A 22,944-nucleotide genomic window follows, 5' to 3' on the forward strand; every position below is an offset into this window, starting at 1 on the left:
TTACTAAATGTAAAATACAAGAGATATAAATTCTGAAATCCTTATTAGGATTTCAGAATTTATATCTTTGTATAAAAGTCAATTCTACATATATCTTTGTATATAGATACCTTAATTCCTTTTTTTTTTTTTCTTTCTTCCACTTTAGGCCGAAGCTCGCCTGGCTGCAAAGCGACAAGCCCGTGCTGAAGCTAGAGAGATAAGAATGAAAGAACTTGAAAAACTGCAGAAGGAGGTAGGTTTCTATATTTTCTATGCACTTTTTTTTTTTTTTTTTTTTTTTTTCAAATAGCTTCTGTGTTGAAATTATTTGTCAAATAATTTTTCATATACTGATCAAAGAAAATATGTACTTAAGGATTATTTGTTTTTGCTTAAGAGTATGCTCTTTCTTTTTAAGCATTATTTTAAATTATAAATGATTTTTATTAATATCTTGGTGCTAATTATTTATGAGTATATCAGCAGTATATAACCAGCTCAACAAATTGATAAGGGTTATTTTCACTGAAAGATGCTTTTTACAGGCTATTTGTTATAAATTTTGAGAAGTGTTGTAAAATTTCTTTTTAAAAAAATATCTCATATATTTGTGAAATTTTTTTTTATTTGATAATTATAAGTCAAATGTTCCCTCCTTGAAAATATCTGATCTAGCAAAAGTAATTTTTACTAATGCTTAAACAATTGAAATTTTAATAATTTGCAATTTATAATATGCTCTCTTGGTATTAGTTTTAAATGTCTTTACTTTTGCTCATAATCTCTTTTAAGTATTTTCTTTTTTCAAATTATTTGGAACTTAGCTTTGTTGTTAGCAAATAATATCATTTTTTGTGAAAATGACGAATAATTCAACAAAAAAAGGGGGCTGCATGTATAAAGTCAGGAGGGGAAGAACAAACATTTTGTTCCACTAAAATAAAACTTTATTTATAAGAAGATTCAATGTTTTACATTTTTGTTATTTTTAATTCATTTTAACTTCATGATTATTGGAAGTAGTTTTAAAAAAATCTAATATGTGACTAATAATCTAATATGACTAATAAAAATATTCTTTTTTATTTAACTTTGGAGGATCTATCAGAGCTTCTTCAATATTTATTTGCAATTTAAATGGTAAATTTAAAAAAAAAAAAAAATCCTATAAACCAGTTTTAAGAGAATATTTGTTTTAGTTTAATTATTTGAGACTTAGAAGGTTGTTAATGGAATAAAAAATATGGCCCAGTTTTGCTTAATTTATTTTAAAGCTTTTTTTTCTTCTTTTTACTAACATTATTTTATCTTTTTTATAGGCAGATGAGCAAAGTGATAGACAATTTGAACTTGCCAGTGAAGTTGCTCGCACTAATCGACCTGTTGCTGATGTAAGATTTCATATTAAGTTTTCTAAAATTAGTATAGTTTCTTTTGTCAAGAAATTTTACAATGCTATATTTGTTTAGCAATATAGTATTGTAAAGTTTTGTTAGAGTGATTTAAATATTATGTTGAAATCAATTAAATATGTAGAAACTGAGCACCAAATAAAATGACAACAAGGAATCAATTTTGTTGTTAAATTGTATCAAATGTGTTAAAGTACACTATTTCCTCTTTTACATAAGTACAAAATTAATGAAGTACTGAGGGGAAAAAATTTAGTTCCTGAAATTAAATATACTCCATTTGTGTATTGTGACTGAAGATTGTCATTCTATTTCTGTCTTAAACTCTATAAAAATTTGTTTACTATTTTCTCCTGACTTTTATTTATTTAAATTTAGGTGAGAACTCCATCTTATATGTCAGGTGCATCTTCTTACACTAGTTCAAGAAGAAGTAGTGAAGATTCTACAGATGCTCTTGATTTGAAAGAATTAAGATCATGTTTGAGTGGGAGAGATTTAAAGGCAAGAACATATTTTAAAAGTCTCCTTGAAAAAATTTTGATTGTAAAATTTTTATTTTTAGCTATAAACCAGCAATAAAGAAAGGAAATTTTCATTATAATTCCAACTGTTTTATATTTTATTTATATACAGTAGAGTCCCTATTATCCGAGTTAATGTGGACCACTACTAATTTACATAACCGAAAACTCGATTAAAGCAAAGAGTATAAGAAAGGAAAGAAAAAGAGTAGGTATAAATGTAATATATTTAAGAAATGCAAAATTTATATGAGTACACCACATACAATTCAAATTATATTTAAAAAGCTTACTTAAATACATTTAAAGAACATACATTACAAGAATTAAAGGGTTTTACTTAAAAAAGTCCCTAATTGTTTTTTGTTTTACATTACTTTGGCCCTTTTCTGCTGCAATATTTCACCATTTTTTTAAGAATAACAGGAAGGCTGGTGTCGCCTCTTGTTGTTCCTATATATTCAATACCACTTTCGATAGCGTTTAGTCGATCTGTATGAGAAATTTTTGTATGTTTATCAGCATCTTTGGTAGATTCATTTTCATTATTGATGATATCATTTCATCAAAGCAAGCTGTTGGATTTTGTTTTCTTGAGTGTTTGGAAGATAAAATTCAGATTTTTTTCAGCGATAGTTTTAAAAATAAAAAATTTACTTGGAATCTTTGATAAATTGGTTAAAGTGAAAACTCTCATAATCGGGACTCTACTGTACTTGCTTAATGAAAATATAAAAAAAGTATTTTTTGGTTTCTCTTTAAAATGTAAGTTTTTATATCGATATATGTTTTTTATTCGATAATATTTCTGCTTTTAAATAAGCTTGTATACCTTATAAATTGCACTGTTTTTAGCTGAGTTGTAAGAATTATATTTTTATATTTGTAAAATTTATTTGTTTCTGAAAATTGGCAAGATTTATAAAAGCTTGATTACATGTTTTACAGATTCAAATCTCAGATTTAGAAGAAAAGTTTCGAAAAGCCATGATTAGCAATGCTCAGTTAGATAATGAAAAATCTGCTTATATATATTCTGTAGAAACATTAAAGGATGAAATTGAAGAAATGACTGAAAATCTTAATGAGTCCAGAAAAGAAACTAGAGAAAAGAAACGGGTAAGTGAATTGAATTAAGGTGTAAAAAGAATATATGTTCTGCCATTTGTTTTATATACCAGTATATAAATATAGCAGTGTACTTGCCTAATACAAATACTGTTTTCAGGAAACAATGAATAATATGAGCTTTTCAAAAGAAAGTTGGGTTCTTTATAGTTTAACTTCTATGTGACAAATAGCAGTTGATAAAAGCAAATACTGGTTTTCAATAGGAATGTACTATATTTGGTTCATTTAACTTTTTAGATTAAATACATAATTGCTGAACATAGTAAAATATTTAACTTTTTTCCTCATGACCTCATTGTAATTAAAAACTGAATCACAGGAAATACAACACATTCCTGCATTTCAAAATCTATTATATTTTAATGTAGTCAGTATTTTAGATTTGTATAACTTACTTTCAAATGAGTTATGTGAAAAAGTGTGTGCTTATAATTTATCTTTTTCTGTTCATATTATATGTTCGTATTCATTCATTTTGTTCATATATTTTATGCAATAAATTGATTCAGTAATTTACGATTTATAGTCTTAGCTACAATTACTTTTTTTTAAAAAAAACATTCGTATGTTTTTTATTTATTGTTAATATATGTCAAGCAATTTATCATTAAGCAATTTTTCCTCTTTCCTTGTTTAGCTTTATGACCAACTGAAAAGGGATTTTGAAAATTTGAAAGAAGAAAATGAATGTTTACTTTACAATTTGAAGCAGAGAGATCAATTAATAGAGGTATGATATATTATGTATGCCTTTCTGTCTAAGATATTTTTTGTTTTGTTTTTTGTTCTAAAGCATGCAATGTTTTCTATTAATTATTTTCTGTGATTTAAGGATCATGGGCTAGTTCTTGTGGGTGAAAATGGAATGAATGGAGACATTAGTGAAGAATATATACACAAACCTTCTTCCAATAAAAAGAGTAAGCAATACTCCTCTGCAGCTTTGCTGTCTCAAAAATCAGCTCAGCTTTTAGACCAAGTAGGAAATGGTTCATTAGGTGAGGAATTTAATGTTATCATTTGCATTTTACATTAAATCACAATACATAATGTCATTCGGGCATGTTACTGAATTCAAATTATTATAAGCAATTTATATATTAATGAATTATTCTAGAAGAAACAATTTTTTTTTAAGTAAGAAAAATGTTGCTGCAATATTTTACTAGTAGGTGCTACACAGAAATTATATAATATTATGTTGGTACACTTTTAATGAATTTGAATTATTATAAATCAATTTATATTATTAAATTATTCTAGAAACAATCATTTTTAAAATTAAAAACTATGTTTTTGCAATGCTCTACTGGTAAGTGATACATAAAAATTCATTAATCTGAAATGCTATATATAGTTTACTTTTTCTTCTTATTTTAAATCTAACTTAAATTCTCTCTGATATGATCATAAACCTCATTTTCAGAATATGGCCTGTTCTAATTTAGTCTAATTCAAATCATTTTTAGATAATATTAAATTAAATTGATACTATTAACAATATTATAAAATGATATCAGACTAAAAATTTAATTTTTTCTAATAATACCTATAAAAAATTTCAGTATCAATGAAGTTTTGTAGTTTTACGAAGTATTTCTAATAAAATCCAGATATTTAAAAATAATGCAATTGTTCAGTTTAGGTATTGACTATATTTTATGTTACTAGATTATAAATATTTTTACATCATTATTCATGCAATGAAAAATAATGCTTAAGAATCACTGTATTTTCTTATTTATCAATAGTAATGTTACGAATTTGTTTTATCTATATTTGAGCAGTATTGTATGTGCAAACTTGATATAAGTTCATTGATATGCACTGCTATTTCAGTTGATATGCAAACTGAGATGTTTTTTTTTTCTGAAAGTTTTATTTTTCTATCGACAGTATTTATATTTAAGAGTATTTATATTTTAAAAAATATGTATACTGTTTGTTTTAGATGTTCGATTAAAAAAGTTTATTGAAGAAAAACAAGAATTATTAGATGAAGTAAGTGTATTTCAGATTTCTTATACATTCTGTTGTCTTTTGTGAATTTTTTTTATTTTTTATATATATATATTCTGCAGGCTGTGCCAAAGAAAAAAAACTTTTTTTTGGAATAGTGCTAAAAAAATTTAAGTGTAAAAAAAAATATCCATGTATCTGTAAAACTTGTTTTTTATATTACAAATATTTAGTTATAGATTTTTAACAACAGAAATATTACGTAACAAACTATAACTAATATTTATTGATTAACAGATTTATAGGTTAAGATTGGATTTAGAAGAAGAAAGGCAAAAATTATCAAAAATGGAAAATTCTGGTGTTAACCATAATCATATTAACGGGCCTGACACTAAAGTTCTAGAAGTACAACGTAAGTAAATTTAAAAATCCATATTACTCCATAGTGTATTTGTTGTAGTTCATAAAATAATTAAAAAATAATTGTAATATTTTTTAATTTAATTTTAAGATGAACATGGAATTATTGTTTATGTGTTCATTTAAATAATAGTCTGCTGCTTTAAGAGCATTTCAGAACAAAACTTAGAGGCTTAGCACAATTTCCAGATCGAGAATTAGCATTCAGATTTTTTTTTTCATTTTTAGAAACTAAAATAAATTATTAATGTCTAATAATATATCTATGGTGAGTTATACAAATAAAAACAACAGTCTTTAAAGATTGTCTATTTTGTTTTTTAAATGCTGAGATTTAAATGTTTCTATGGGCTAAAAACATTTTTTCCCCCTTCAATTAAAATATTTTATTGAAAATGCAAGCACAAGATTGTTTACTTCTGCTCTAGAAAGAATCCAAAAAGTAATCCTTTTTATTCCATTGATTTTTTTACTTATTGAAAAAAGAGAAAAATTTCTCATTAAAGCTATTTTATTTCAACTCCCAGTAAAACCATTTAAATGTGATAGATATCTTTAAAATGTTAAGAGGACGCGATACCCAGATAAAAAACCGGAATTGGCAAAATCAGAGTTGTAATAGTCACCCTTTGGGGGCGTCGCTTTGAGGGAGGAGTGAATTGGTACAGTGACAGTGATATATGATAGAGGGTCAGTTAAACTATCCCATCCTTCCCTTAGCAAAACTGAACAATATAAGCATTAGTTTCGAAAAGTGATTCTGGGTACGCGGTCTTTTATTTTTAAACCCATTCTTAGTTTCGTTGTGAAATATCCAGAATAGACATTCTAACTATTTATTTGTATGTAAATAGGTGTTTACAAGATAATGGGGATTACTTATATCTTACAATTAATTCGTTTCAAATTAAAACACCAAGAAGAATATAAATTTTTATTAATGTGTGTGGAATTAATGGAATTAATTAAAGTAACTTAGTTTTAATAATCGGAGCTAGAACTGCTAATTATATTGAGCTGTAAATATATGAAGAAATATAATTATAAAAATTCTGAAAAATACATAATTTATTGAAACGTAGGCAATTTATTAAGTCATAATACAGAATTGAGAAAATTATTAAAACTTATACTAATATAATAAAAAGTTATAAAAATAAAAAAATAAGAATTAATTATAAAATATGATAAAAGAAAAATCAAACGCTTTTTAAATTGCATCAAAGAAAATTTTTGTTTTGATGTATCTTTTTCAAACTTACATTCACCATCCGGGAAAATTTTATTTTCTGTAAATAAGTATAATAATTTCTCATTAAATGTTTTAATTTATTTATATTGCTTTGTAATTTTGCTGAATTACAAATTACATTGTTTTGTATTTGTCTGAGAATTTTTCTCCTTTCATTTTCAATAGTTTAAGACACATACGTATATTAGAATATGGGTGTGTGTTTGTGCAAAGGAAAAAGAAAATTTAAAAATAAATATTTCTACACAAAAATAATTTTTTATTTTTTTCCGTTTCAATAATTTTATATTCTTTTCTGTTTCATACATTTCAATCTCCATTTGAATTATTAAAATTTCTGTTTGAGTATTATTTATTTTTGTATTTTAGTATTATTTATTTACTCTCCTTTTTTAAAGCGAATTCTCACCACATGTTCCATATTACTTCAGCCTCAGAAAGATGGAATTCAGATGAAACATCTGTTAGCGTATAGTTTGATAATCAACGAATTAAAAAAAAATTTCCCCTCGATTTTTATTTTTCTGTTATTCTACTTTGTTCTCTAAAGTTTTAAAATTTTGTTTTGATCACATCTTGAATTCTTTACTTTCATTTTAATTGTGTATCTATGAGCACACACCTGTTCATACAGATACATATAAAAGCTAAGAGACACTATATTTAAAAAAAAAAATGGTCATTTTGTTATTTTGGGTGTTTAAATTCAGTGAAGAAAATTTTCTCGAACTACTTTTTTGATGTATGAAACATATGTTTTGTAACATATGTTTGAAACATATGTTACTTTTTTGTTGTTATTTACGTAATGAAATATAAACTTATTTATAACGCAGATAAGTTTGCAGACATATGTCAGAACTTCGCAAACACAAAAATAAATAATAAATCAAAAATAGAGAAAATGACTGTAATATTACAAAAAACTCTAATTTTGTGGGCGAAGCATGCAATTAAAAAAACTCTCTAATTAAAAGCATAAAAAATCTTTATTTATAACCATCCTGATCTTTTACTTCCGTATAATCAAGATAAAGACATAAAAAGGAAAAAATAAAAAATTTAAATTACAAAATAGAGCAAATATAAATAGTTTACATGTGTGCATTACAAACAGTATAACTTGAGTCACAAGAAATGTATAATTGCAATAGATTTATTATGTTTACATATGGTGACAAAATGAGGGCTAAAAGCAAGAACACAACTCTTACTTTATCACAGATGGAAAAAAGGAATGTAATATCAAAAAGTTAATTAAAGGTAAAATTGGCAAAGTAAATAATACAATGCTAATTATGGGCATTTTGTAGTAGTTAAAAGTCGAAGTAAACATTTATTTTCTTAAAGTGAACATTTTTCTGTTAATTTTAAATAGCCATCGAAATATCCTGCAAGATATAAAAACGTGTTTCTCAACAAAAGATTTTTAATATAATTTTCTTTAAAAAAGTTTTTAAAGATAAAAGCTATTTTGCAATAAAATACTAAAAATTGGTGTTATATTTTTTTTTCTAAAAATTTTAATGCAACTCGCTAATATCACCTACATACTCCCCTATCCCCATTGTCTCATGATTAAATTAATCTGAATACATTGTATGTTATTAAATTTATGGTATGTCTTAATGGATTAAAATAAATTAATTGTGACATAAATTAAAAATTGATTTATCCAAAATGTAGTTTTAGCGATGATTATTTAAATACATATAAAGTAACGACTTTTAATAGCAAGTCTGTCAAATTGCTATAACTACTTATTTTAGAGAATAATAATTCTGATTCAATAATTGCAAATAATGCTGACAAAAAAACAAAAGAAAAGAAAATAATACTAAAATATAGAATTAAAATATAAAGTCAGGCAAGAATAAATAAAGCAAATAGGCATTATGATGAGCAGGCAATAAAAATTTTAAGAAATGTTAAAATATAATATTCATGTTTAAATCTAGTATTAGTATATAAAACAAAATAAATAAAAATCTGAGCAACAACATGTGTTGCTGAGAAATATAGAGCATTTGCGAGAAGGAAAATTATAATATACAATCGTTGACACTGTGAAAGCAAAATTTTACTGAGAAAACTCATGATACTAGGCAATTCTGTAAACTAGCACAAGTATTTTTTCGGGCAAACTCATGGTGCTAAATAAATGTGGAAATTTTGAAGATAAAATATGAGTAACTAAAACAAATAATAATGAAAAAAAAAATTCTTTTCAAGAATATACACTATGATGTACAGTTGCAAACATTAAATTTGAAAATAATAATAATAATAATATATATATGTACATTTAGCACTGTCAGCAATGTGAAGAAAATATAACATTATTAATAAAATCTGGAAATACTATACAAAATAAAAATCTGGATGCTGAGACATAAGAAGCACTTGCTAAAGGGAAGGGAAAATTAAAATGTATGTATATGCATGTATATGTATGTATGTATATGCATGTATATGTATGTATGTATATGCATGTATATGTATGTATATGCATATATATATATATATATATATATATATATATATATATATATATATATATATATATATATATATATATATATATATGTATATATATATATATATATATATATATATATATATATATATATATTTGGTGGCATTATTAATTATAAATTTAAAATTACGAAAATTATACTGCGATTTTTGAATTCTTTTCATTAATAGCTGCAATTATGTACTGTGGGTTTCTTATAGGAAGTGATCTTGTAAAACGAGGATCAATTATTTCTGGCAGCAGGCAGTCGAAATAGAAATTCTTTAATTTTTGTTCCATTTTATTTTCCCAAATTTATTCGTCCATTTAATCCATCCATTTAATCAATCAAATTTATCCATCCATTTTATTCGTCATCTCGTTTTATGTTTTCTATTTTGATCCCTTTGGGTGTCCATAAAACAAAAAGGCAAAAACTTTTTCTAGTAATGTGTAATTGTCCTTGGACTTGATAATAAAAAATGTGGTTTGTATTGATTCCAAGGATATTTGTTTTAGTTTTATCTACCTTCCAAAATGTTACTTTTCGTGATAAAATTCCTTCGTCAGGAGCATATATGGCAGTACTTTTACTTTCGTTACTTGTACCGCCGGTACAAGTAAAAAGTACGTACTTTTACTTGTACTTCGTTACTCTTTAAATTTAGTACTTTTACTTGTACTTTCGTTACTTTTTTAGGGAAAAAGTACAAGTATTTGTAACGGAAATATCGAATGAAATCGTTACTTTTTTCTAAAACTCGGTAAGCTTTCTAAAAAAACAAAAAATTAAATTTTAAAAAAATGCTTATGTTTTTTTGATTTATAAAATTAATGTCCAATATATATGCATTCACAGCTAACTTCGTGTTTAAATACCTTCTGTTTCAACTTATACTGCACATTCAATTATTTTTTACTAGCTCAAAGATCACAAAGCTGTCTGAAACGCCGTGTTTGCTTTGTTTATGTTTGTGCTTTTAAAACGCGTTTCTAAAGAGTAAAACAATTTTAAATCAATGGTAATTTGAATAAATAAAAATAATAAATTAAAATTAATTGATAAAATTTCTTTTTCGTGCAAATTCATGAAAAGTTTGATATTAAAATTATGTTTGATTTTAAAATTATATTATACGATTATATTATAAAATTATATTATAATATTCTTCCGAATTTAAAAATAAATAAATATCCATAACTTTCAAAATTAAAAATAATTAAATAAATAACAACAATTTTGCAAAAACATTAAAGAACTTAAGAATATTATTCAATAAAATTTTAAGTTACTTTGAATCGATTACCTAGAAATGTACTTTTAAATCGTTACTTTTTTTTGTTTAGTACTTGTACTTTTACTTGTACTTTTTACTCGTTACTTTTTAAAATAAGAACTTTTTACTTTTTACTCGTTACTTTTTTTAAAAATACTTGTACTTTTACTCGTTACTTTTCAAAAGTAACGTTGCCATATATGGTCAGGAGTGATATCGTAACATTTGGCCGGGCATTTTACTTCGATTATACCATCATTACCTACTAAACCATCCGGCGAAGCAGCTAAAAATGGTAAGTCCTTATCAATGAAGAGACCGCATGGAGAGACATTGTGGTTTAGATTTTGCAAAGCATTTATTGCATCAACTTCATGTCTCTTCCCATACCTCATTGCTTCAGTGCTGAGATCGAAATAAAGAAGCTTCTTTATGATGGTGTCGCATTTCGTTGTGGGGAGTTTATTACAAACGACACCAAAATTGGAAGCTGTGAGGCGCTTCTTTCTCTCAAGCATCCATCTCGCCGAATTTTGTTGACCACGAGTGTCTTTCTCGATTTCTAGTATACCGAGTTCGTCGATGTTTATTTCAGCCAAGAATTTGTCTTTTTTATATGAGTAATCTTCCTTGGAATCTATCTCGCGGAAGACTTTCAACTGCATTTTTGGATATGATCTTCAGTCGTTTACTGTAACTGTTCTTTCTAGTATGATACTTAGCTACATTCGTTAGTCAATGCCTAACTGAAAGACAAAAACCGCAGTGAACAACATCAATAGCATTCTGGAATGTCCTTCATGAGGACCGAGGGGCTCAAAAAATGTTTTGTGTAAATAGTAAAGTATTGTTGACAAGTATTCAGTAAAACTTCTTTGTTACCGACAACACTGAAAGGGTAAATGCGGTAATTTTAGAAAACTGGATAACAGACAAACCGCATTTCAGCAAAAGATCGTATCTACAATGGAACTTGTCAAAATTTATTGGTTTTCTTTGCCCATGTCAATGTACTTAAAAATAAAGGAAACAGGGTAACAAATTTCATCTGCCCATAGAGTTTCACCTGCATTATTAGATATGGTTTTAGGTTGCTTGCCGAAACAGCATTTTCTGGTATTGCACTAGGCTACATTTATTAATCAATGCCAAGTTGAAAGCCTAAAGGCCCTTTCAACAAGCACTTCGCATTCTGGCTTTGTCTATGTGAAAAGTGAGAGGCTTAAAAAATGTTTTGTGTGAACGGTTTCTGTCATATATTCCGCAAATGTCTTTGCAAGTAGTAACAATGATCCAGGTGCATGATATGAAAGGGTAAATGTTGCATTTCACACTGACGTAAAGCGGCATCCAAGAAGATGATGTATATTTTGGAACTTGCCAAAACTTATTGGTTTTCTCTGTTCATGTCTAAAAAGAAAAGAAACAGGGAAAACCGATTCTCTCTTGTTTCTTGTTATGCTTTCTTCATGCACATTAATGGATTTTTTTTTTTTTTTTTTTTTTTTTTGTGTGTGCTTTGTGCCCCTTGCCATACCAGATATTTTCCGATGAGGTTCATTAAATAAACGTATTAATGATGACAGATAATTATAGTATAAATATCTAACGTAACCCACACGTATTATTCATTTCAACAAAATAACTAATTTTAAACACGCCTTTAAATGTGTATTACTCCATTTGTAAAAAAAAGTTGAAGTTATATACTTTTAAAAGTATGAGATAGTTTGAAACATATAAAAAAATTTAAATACCTGCGAAAAAAGAATTTGAGCTTACTTTAAACGAATTGCTAATTTTCTACCTGCTCACTGTATCTGGGTTTTACTTATTTTTACAGAATAGCGATCCTGATTCATTAACTGTGAATAATTCAGACCGAAAACATAATAAAAGGAGAAAATTATACTAAAATAAAGAACTGAAATACAATTTTAGACAAAAATAAATATAGCATACATGCATTACAGAAAATTAAATTACAACAAAAGTAAAAATATAACGGAAAAATTTATTTATGTCTGGTCGCACCGTGAAAAAAACCTTTTTTACAATTAAACTAAAGCATAACAGCTGTGAAAGTTTGCAACTATAAGAATAACATGTTAAACCTATTATTGCTTCTACTAAAATAACGTTTTTTGGAAAATACATATGATGCTAAAAAATAAGAAAAACATGCAAATATGCAGTTAAAATATGAACTATAAATCAGTAAACACTGTGAACGCAACATTTCTTTAGAATACCATAATACTAAAAAATAATTAGAATTTGCAAATGTGGAATACTACAAGGATCATAAAATTTATTGACACAGTCAAGAAGTATCTTTTCGAATAAACACATAATGCTAAATAGTGGCAGAGATTTGAAAATGGGAAAATAAAACGGGAATAAAACAAATTATACAGGGAAAAAAATTTCCTTTTCAAAAATATACATGACTCTGCACAGTAATAAAAATTAGATTTGAAAATACTAAAATGAAATATGTTCATTTAACTCTGTTAGCACTGTAAAGAAAATGAAACGTATTTTCAGAAAAACTCATTATTATTGAACAGTTAGGAAAATTTACGAAATGGGAAAATATAATATTCATATTTAAAACTAGCAATCTATATTTACGACCATAAAAACCTGAGTAACATTATATGATGCTCAGAAATAGTTAGCATTTGCTAGTGAAGAAATTAAAATACAAATCGCATATCGGTTATTATATCGGATAATTTAAAGAAATTGCCAATTAATAATTTTAGAAAATTAACTTTTATTTAAGAAAAAAATAAATAAAACAGAAGAGAGAGAGAGAAGGAAATATGAATTGCCTGTTATGCACATAATTTCAGCCAAGGATTTGCCCGAAATGGATTTGCACACGGTAAAAATTGTATAAATTAACGAAGAAGTTTTTTAGTAAATTTATTCAGAATAACATACAATTAACTTAATGTTTTTATATAGAATTTAATTACTTTATTTGGGTAACCATTGTTTTTTTTTAATCAAATTTTGTCTATTTGTTTTTTGGATAACTAAACATTACTACATAATCTTTTAATTCTACACATTTGATTAAAAATGGTATTAAAATAGATATTTTTAAGAACATTAGAATTCCAAATAATTTATTTGCCTTAAAATAAAAATAATTTCTTTTATAAAATAGACCAACAAAGCAGATGTTTTCTCCTTTTATAATACCCAAATCCAAAAAATTAAAGCTATCATTATGATTACGAAGCGAGGTTAATTCCTAGGGGTAAATATTATTAAATAAAAGAGTATATTCATGAAAATTGAAGATAATTAAATCATCAATAAATCTAAAAACAAATTTAATATTAAGAGTACAATTTCTTTTTTTAGTGCAAACAAATATTAGCTAAGAGAGATGAAACGTTAGGTCCTTCCGGTATTCCATCAACTAGGAAAAAAAATATATCTTTTCCATTTTAAAGATAATTATTGAAAAGACAAAAATTAATTGGAATTTCCCAATAATCAAAATCGCAATTAAAGATTTTTTCAAAACATAGTAATAATTCAAAAGAACATCTTTTAGTTTAGAAAGGGGAATGCTATTGAAAAGATCTTGGAAATCATAAGTGGCAATAGAATTAATTTTATTATGTTTAATAAATTCTAAAATCGGTGGATTATTAGTGATAATCCAAGAAAAATCCTCTTTAATAATATTGTTGATAATTTTATTTAAGTAGTTAAAGAAAAAGGTGCCAAGTTTAATTAATATTAGACCCACATGTGACTGTTCTGAAATTTATTGTAATTTTATGAAATTTAGGACTGATATTTAAGTAAAGAAATTTCATATTGCTAGTTTCAATTTTTAACCTCTTATATAAAGCTAAAAAAAATTTAATGACAATATTATAATTTAAATTACGAAGTTTAAAATTTTTACTATTTTTTAACTCCGTATTTAAAAGTGCTACATAAAATTTTTTACAGAAGATTGCATAATTATTGTTAGCTTAATTGATATATATAATTAACTAATTAAATATATTTATCCTACAATGTTTTGATAAGTTGTTATTGCCAAAATTAAGAAGAAAAAATAATAATAAATAACATAAGAAAATTCGAAAGAAAGTCTTCCATCCTAACTCATTTTAAAGAAAGAGAATGAAATAAAAACTGTTTTCAACCACAACAGAAGACCCCAAGCCTATTTAACCCCTCAACTATTCAAAGAAAGTAAAGAGGCTTTTCTCCTAACCCCCCAAATGATCTCCCCACTAGAACTTTTACTCGTATTGGTAAATGAAGGGAGGACAGATGGGAGGCGTGGTTTAGGCTCTTTTCCCAATTTTTTTAAGAATTTTTTCATCTTTCTTTCCTAATAACACATTTCATAATTGAAGAAAATAATTACTAGTTATTTCTTCTGGTAGCTTGAAATGTATAGTTCGAGTAAGTTAACTCAAAAATAAGGATTTACTAAATGAATTTTGATAAAAAACGGATTTCAAGAAGATGTCTCTATTACCGATATTTAAATTCCATTAATAATTTAAAATTTATGGTAAAACAAAAAGTGATTTCATAAGACCTTAGAGTAAACTATGAACTTTCAAATGCTGAAAGAATTTTTCCAAAATATCAAAATGCAAAAAAGTTATTAGCAAATGAAGCTCCCATAGAAAAAGCATTAGCAGCTGGCATTGAGAGGGTAGGTATTGCGTCCTCTTAAAGATCTCTGTGTGTTTTATGTTTAAAGCTTTCCGTTTGTACAATAGAATAAAGTATATTACTTGTTAACATAGCTTACTCATTTTTCTAAAAACTAATGATTCTGAGAAACATATTTTGTCTATGAAACTAATTTATCATTTCCATATATAGCTTGTTCACCAGGAGTTGGCACTTGGCTCCGCCTTCATCACGTGGTATGCGACGATACTATTTCGCTGTTTTTGGGAGAAGGTTGTTAGCAATCCTGAAATAGTTTGCTATTTGGCTATCATATGTCAAAAATATTTATTTTGCAAACGTTACATGCATTTTTTTAACATTAAATATTTCATAAATCTGATGATATTTCTCTTTTGAGTGAATAGTTTGTTCTTTTTGAAGCATTTTTCTGGGAAAATAACAGTTTCTAAATTTAAAATATGTTTAGCTATCTAGAGAAACGAAGGGTATAATAGCAGATGATAAAGCGAAGTAAGTGACTGAAAAAGAATTCACTTTTGTGTTTGGCGCGCATTAAGGGTTGTCTCAATTTCAAACGCAGAAATGTTTCTCTTCTTACTCCCGCGCTGAAATGAAATCTGCGTCCGAGGAGATGGAGCCAAGTACCAACTCCTGGTGAACGAACTATAGATTATACAGTGTTTCTAATTGTCAAGTGTCTTTGCATACCTATCTAACTTTTTCATCTTGTGAGTCAGTTCCAAATTTTGATGGTTTTATTTTTATTTAACTAGGACATATATTAGACGCCCGGTGGCTGAGCGGTAGCGCTTCGCACTGTCGTGCCACAGGTCCTTGGCTCGATCCTTGGGCCGGGCAAGGCCGACTCAGCCTTTCATCCCTTCAGTGGGTCGATAAAATGAGTACCAAGCATGCTTGGGAACTAACACTGGGGGTTCCGCGTTCGGCTGACCACCTGACCGGAACATATGCTCCTGCACCCCAGAGCCCAAGGTCAAGAAAACTGAGATGGGCACAGTCGGCCTTGGCCCTCTTAATGGGCTGTCGCGCCACTGAGTTAGTTTTTTTTTAGGACATATATTATGGATTGCAATCATTTTATTTGCATCATTATTGCTTACATTGACAAAGGTGTGTTTGAAAATGCTATTTTTCTCTTCAAACTCACCTTTAATTTTTGTATCTTCAAAGCTATCTTTTAATCATGGCATTAAATTTCAGTTATAAATGTACGAGCAAAACTAAAATTTTTGCTCACCTTAATTTTTATGAAAAATATTGGCTAATATTCAAAATGTTAACAGATGTAGATAAAGAACTTTTTGGTGATCAAAACCATAAAAGAATGAAGGAAAAGAAACTGAAATTTGTTTACTGCTGGAAAAAAAGCGCTGACATTAGTTTTAAAAAAGTTTCAATAGTTCCAATCTTATCCATATATCATTTAAAATACAAAAAATATCTTAAAATTAAGACACCAGAAATGGTCCCATACTTTTAACATTTATTATTTTTATACTGCTGCCTTTTGCGACTGAAATATCATATGTTAAATTCAGATCTAATATCAAATTCTGTTTGGAGGGGTCAATTTTGTAGAAATTCTGAGCAAATCATCAAGTATCTCAATCTTTAAAAAAATTCTGTCAGCTATCTTCAGTCTTTTGTGATAGCTGAAGCCACTTTTATGGAAAGCTGTAATCTTTGGTAGAATAGCACAAAAATATTATAATCTGGAGCATATTCAGGAATCTTCATTGTTTAACTTCTTCAGCATCTGAATAAATGTTATTGCAATAAACAAACTTGAATTTTGCCCACACTGTATTAACTTAATCATTATAAAGATATTTGGTTTAATGTATGAAGAGTTTCTTTATCTCCTCCATTTCTTTTATCTCTAGAAGGTTACTCCAATGCATCAAAAACACAAAAAGATGTCGACATAGATTGTAGTCTTTTTGTAATGCATATTTAGTTAATCTCCCCCTTTAAGTCTGAAGCTATTGCTCCTTTTATTGTATTTGTTCACTCAGAACTTAGGAAAAATATGGTCATTTGGTTTGAAACAACATTTCAGAAGACAAAATTTTCTTTCCTGCCCCGAATATTCGATTGCCGTTGGCGAATCAAAGTTTTGTGTCCTACTTATTTTTTGTGTTATACAATATATACTGGCATATATTTTTCTACAAATTATTCCTACATTACAAGAGTGGATTTTTTTTCTGTCAATCTTGAATAAAAGCAGTGTTCAATTAGTAACTTATTAAATTGAGTTCAATAATCAACTATTCAGTTTATTATGAAAGTATATTTATTACTTGGATGTGTGTTCTACCAAAATTTGTTATTTTCTCTTAGCTTTTATTTAAAGTTTATGGTAATATTCTTAAACTTTAATACTTCAATTTCATATACTTTTACAGTTTTATTGTAAGTGGTGATGCAACAAATAAGAAGTAAATTATTAAAAAAAATTATGCCACATATCAGCAAATTATTAACTGCACCTAATCGAACTGGTATTATTGCGAACATCTCGTTTCTTAATATAAATATTGTATTGAATTATGACATAAAATCTATGTCTTATAACAAGTGTCTTATCTCAATTTAGTAAGTCACTAATTCAACATTGATTTTATTCAAGATTGACAGAAAAAAAATACACTCTTGTAATGGAGGAATAATTGATTTTTCTCACTTGCTAATTTTAATAGTGTATAAACAGTGATTCTGCTAGATTTTGTAAGCTTCAGTTCCTCAGGACATTCAAATTTTTGGGTTCTTTTTCCTAAAAGCAGCAGGTCCCATTTAAAAACTTCAGAGGTCCCTATTTTTAAAGATACACACAAAGCGTAAATATTTTACTTTTTAATTTCTTAAATTTGTTTAGTTTTAATATATTAGCATTCTAAATATTCAAAAATTACAAAATATTATGTGAAATAAAGCAAATTTTAAATTTAAACAATATATTATATTAAAACTAACATCTTCATAACCATAGTGTAAAGTAGATGAAAAAAAATTAATCATTATTTTAAGCTAGAAACTATTTGTATAATGTTAATTATGGAAGTATGTTATTTGTTAACTGAATAATGTGTCATTGTCTTTGTTAAATTTAACATGTGTAATTTTTTATTTGGAATCTTTGTTTCTAGGTGAAGCCAACAAGCAAATAAGTGATTATAAATTTAGACTGAAGAAAGCAGAGCAAGAAATTACTACTTTACAAAGCAATGTGAGTTTTTCTCTTCTTCTAGTTTTAAAAATAATAACTCTTAAGTTTTTTCATCCATTACTAAGTATTATGAATTAATTGAAAAAATCATTATAAATGTTATTTCTTTAAATATCTATGCCCAAAAGTCTATGATTTTAAAATTGAACAAAATGTCTGATGTATAGTTATGAATGATTTTCTTTTTCTCTCAATCTCAAGCATTACTTAAATCCAGGGCTAAAAAGAGAATAATGGCTGGTTCAGTCCTTTGAAGAAATTTGCGCCGCGCCAAACCTCCAATTTTCGCCTGCGATGTCACAGCAGCGCAAAGTTTGAACTTTTACTTCAAGAACAGAGCGTTCGGTCTAACTAAAATTATAGCATTCTTTTTTTTTTTGTGACATATTCCAAGACATTCATTGTTTTCTATGATAATTTTCCTCAGTTTTTTTAAGTGAATTACAAAAAATTTGAAATTATTAACTAAATGTCAGTTTACGCAATTGCTACTTGCAAAAATTCTGATAGAAACACAAAAGGAAAAAATATAATTTTCCCTTGTTCTCTAAAGTAAATGAAGTTGTAAGCAAGATGAGAATGTGCAGTCAAAAAGCAATTATTATCTCTAACAACTTGATATAAACACTTGCTAATTGTAAGTAAGCTACATAATCTTCTGTCAAAAGTATGTGCAGAAATAAAAAAATCAGAAATAGGTTTTTATTTAACCCTGGAATTGTTAGAAAAAGCATTTTAAATGGACAAAAAAATATAGTTTTGGACTAATGATATTCTAGACACTGTTGAAGATGCATGCATGATTTAAATGTCAATATATGCTGAAGATAATGCATGACTTCTCGATTCCTATGTCTTGGGATATTAACCTTAATTAATATTGACTTTAATTTTTTTTAATGATGAAAATTTTAAAATAAAGTATTTATAGTGTCATTTACGACAACTAGTAAAATATTTTTATAAGTTTAAAATGGTATGTTTTTTTTTTTTAATATTAAGGCCGAGAAAATTTTTTTTGAACTATGTTTCGATCGGAAGTGTGTTAATTTGGTAAAGTTTGAAAGCTGATTTCAAGAAAAAGCTGAACTTATTTTTACAGAGAGAATGATGCTAATTTTTTATAATATCTTACTACCGATCTCAGAAATCTGTGTACGGTGTAATGTCATGAGGAGGGAAATCGTAGCTTCAGCTCTAATAGAGGAATGAACCAGCCCTTCTCTCTTTTATTTAGCCCCGACTTTAGTCACTCACAAACTGGAAATTTTGATTTTTTTTATGTTTATAGTAAATTTTTTTATATGTTTGCAATTAATTTTGTTTTGAAAGTTTCTTCTCTGGCATAATTTTCAAATTATTAAACAAATGCTTTCTCATAGCTTAATTTGATAAACAAAAAATTGCAAAAAAAGAAAAATATATAATTTAATAAACATAAATGTAGAGATTCCCAGCATGTGGATGAAAAGGGGCTTGTTCAGTTTGTTAACTTTTAATTTAGCTCATTTTATTAACATTGCCAAATGAGAAACTTTATTTAACTTAAAACATTCATTTTCATTTGTATCAGTACAAAAATAAAAAGGATACTAATTTACAATAGATTGGCAAGTTATGTACAAGAGAAATAGCAAGAATCTTTTATAAACTCATAAATGATAATTGCGATTGTAAAATTTACGAATAACTGAGTAAAACTGGGTACGACCTGCCTTCCCCCCCCCTTAAGCTTATAAGACTAAGGTATAAATAATTATATGTTTGTTTCCGTGTCATATGATTCTGAGGTTTAAGTTTGATATTTTCAGTATTTCTCAATTGGCAAATTAAATTTCTAATTTATTTACATTTGTATCTCTTGTAGATTTCCAGGTTAGAAAGCCAAGTTATTAGGTACAAAACTGCCACTGAAGATGCTGAGAAAGTTGAAGATGATTTAAAAGCTGAAAAGCGAAAAATACTGAGAGAGGTATTGACTTCTATAAGATAAAAAATTTCATAAGAAAAGAAAATGTGTTTGTCATTTATAGTTGAATATTAGTATTGATTTATTGAAGTGCCTTTTTATATTAAGTTATATTTTAGGCATGTTTTGCCTTTTTTGTTTGACAGCTTTGTATTAAATATATATTCTATCATTTCCTTATAATCAAGATATTTTGCATATCAATCTTACATTATATTTCTTGAACTACATGGGTTTTAAAATCATACTGTTTTAGTTAAACCTTATATTTTAGATATTCTAAATGTATGAAATATTGTTTCCCTCAATACATGTTAATTAAATTAAGACTTCATATAAAACACAATTTCTTACTCATCACTTATATCAAATTTTGAAATATCATTACTCAATAAAATTCTTAATGAATTTCCATTAAACATTTTAAATTTAAAAGCAAATGTAAAAGTTGCTGGAAAAGGATTGCTGTTATCCATGTTGCCTTTTTCAAAACAGCTGTTGAAAATTTATTTAAATGTTTTTCAATACATATTAGCTTTGCTACAAAATTCAGTTGAAACATTTTTGCAAAAAAATCTTTTCCAAATCTTCCAACTGAAGCCAAAACTGATATTTTATCATAAAATTGCAGGAAAAAACTCCAATTTTTAGTTTAATTACCTAGTATTTTCATTATTAAGAATTCTATTTGAAAGTCTATTGCAATTAAAATGTAAGATTTACCTATTTTTTTCATAAATATTTTTATATTGTATAAGCTTTGCTAATAAATGTTTTCATTCATTCCAGCTTAGGGAAGCTCAATCTCGTATTGAAGAATTGGAAACTTCTAATGCTCATCTGCAAAAACGCATTGATAAACTAAAATCTGCCCGCAATGCCCTGATCAAAAGTTAGCTTCATCGAGCTTGTTATACTTTGTAAATGTTTGTAAAAAATAACCCTTTTACTCGTTGTTGTGGGTAAATATAGTACTTGTACTTCCTGTCATAATATGTTTATCTGAAGAAATTGTCTGATTTCAAGGGTAAAGTTATAGGGTGGTCATTACTGTGAAATAATCTAACTTTATGTATAAATTGCTGTACTTATGCATTCGTTGTTGTAATTGTGTACATGTAACACCTGTTAATATGTAAAGAAAAATTTTTCAAATTCACCTAATTGTCCAAACTAAATTCCTACAAAATCAAAGTCCTTTACATGGTATCAAAAATAATTTTTATTATTGTTTGAAACAAGTTTTTAATTGCTCTTTTCTCTTTTCTATTGTTATTCCTAAAAAATAGCAATGCTATAAAAATTTTAAAGAATAAATCTAATACTTTTTTTAGACATTATTGCTTTTGATAATTTTCTCTTAATTTTTATATTGCTATGCTACTTGAATTGTAGGAATGAATATATTGTTTGTTATTATTATTACTATTTGAAACATCTGATTTTAAAACTTTTGTGATATCCACTAATTATAATATGATTTTTGTTTGAGCCTAAATCATGTTTCCCGTCATTGATATCAATTGTGCATTATATTTGGATATAATTCATTTTAAAGGATTTTTTTAAAAAAATTACGCTGTGCTCTAAATTGAATCTGATATTGTAAAAAAAATAATCATAACCTCTATTTCCTTGCCTGTATTTGGATAAGTATTATTTGTTTTAGATGTGCATTATTATTGAAGGGCTTAATATAATTTAGTGATAAGCCACATTCGTTACAAATATGTTTTTTATATCAGTTGTTCTTCTATGGTATTGTTTTTAGATAGGTACTTAACAAGTTGCTGTAATTTCTACTTAGATCATAATACAGAAAAAAGAATAAAAAACAATTTGCCATCATGAAATTCTCATTTTTTTCCTTCAAAAATACTGTCCTGAAATGTGTTTGAAAATGTGGCTTATCATTATATTTTCCCGAACCCTTCAATTAATGAGTGATATTAATATTGCGTTAGTTCCTCTGTTCCCATTTGTATCACTTATTCGATACATCCCTTAAACTGTGATGCTTTCTATTTAAGTATAGAAATGTCTTTTTATTTCCATTTGTAAACAAGCCATTTAGATAACTATAGTTTTATACTTCTGATTTTCATAGGACCAAGACATCGAACATGTTGTAGTGTTTTCTTTATGCTCTTATTTTTTTGCATTTATTATTAATTTTTATTTCTTAAAATACAAACAATTTTTCATTTGTAGAGTAGTATGTTTTCTACGAACTGTTAACTAAAGGATTTGTGTGCTGTATAAATTTTTAGTAATTCATTACAGTTAGTACTTTTCTCAGGATGTTAAGTTGTTAATCATCTAAGCTGAAATGTTATATCATGTAGTTGAAACTGATCATATACACCAAACCTACTTTATAAACTAAATAATTTAATTTAATTAAATTTTTAATTAATTGATAAATGCTGAATAGTTACCAAACTTATTCCAAAAAAGTCTTTTTTATAATAATAGTGGGCGTCAACATCTGGCAGGTGATATTTCAATATTTTTGCTTAGCTTAATAATCTTTTTAAAGGGAAATTTTTTATTTTCCCTTA

At 26.7% G+C, this 22,944-nt stretch overlaps 1 protein-coding gene across 2 annotated transcripts in view; it reads left to right on the top strand.

Moving 5' to 3' along the window:
* LOC107453770 (leucine-rich repeat flightless-interacting protein 2) overlaps positions 1 to 21,902 on the top strand; it is a 39,367-nt gene extending 17,465 nt beyond the window's left edge. For both annotated transcript variants that reach the window (XM_087159318.1, XM_087159319.1), the window contains 11 exons: positions 149 to 235; positions 1,302 to 1,373; positions 1,773 to 1,898; positions 2,867 to 3,037; positions 3,687 to 3,779; positions 3,882 to 4,047; positions 5,001 to 5,050; positions 5,306 to 5,423; positions 18,335 to 18,414; positions 20,282 to 20,386; positions 21,173 to 21,902. In XM_087159318.1, the coding sequence (XP_087015444.1) occupies positions 149 to 235; positions 1,302 to 1,373; positions 1,773 to 1,898; positions 2,867 to 3,037; positions 3,687 to 3,779; positions 3,882 to 4,047; positions 5,001 to 5,050; positions 5,306 to 5,423; positions 18,335 to 18,414; positions 20,282 to 20,386; positions 21,173 to 21,280 (1,176 nt within the window). In that variant the 3' untranslated portion in view covers positions 21,281 to 21,902. The remainder of the gene's footprint in view (positions 1 to 148; positions 236 to 1,301; positions 1,374 to 1,772; positions 1,899 to 2,866; positions 3,038 to 3,686; positions 3,780 to 3,881; positions 4,048 to 5,000; positions 5,051 to 5,305; positions 5,424 to 18,334; positions 18,415 to 20,281; positions 20,387 to 21,172) is intronic.
* Positions 21,903 to 22,944: the final 1,042 nt, after the last annotated feature.

Source organism: Parasteatoda tepidariorum, chromosome 3, assembly GCF_982258835.1.
Source record: "Parasteatoda tepidariorum strain Cologne lab strain chromosome 3, Ptep-v5.0, whole genome shotgun sequence".
NCBI classification, from domain to species: domain Eukaryota; kingdom Metazoa; phylum Arthropoda; class Arachnida; order Araneae; family Theridiidae; genus Parasteatoda; species Parasteatoda tepidariorum.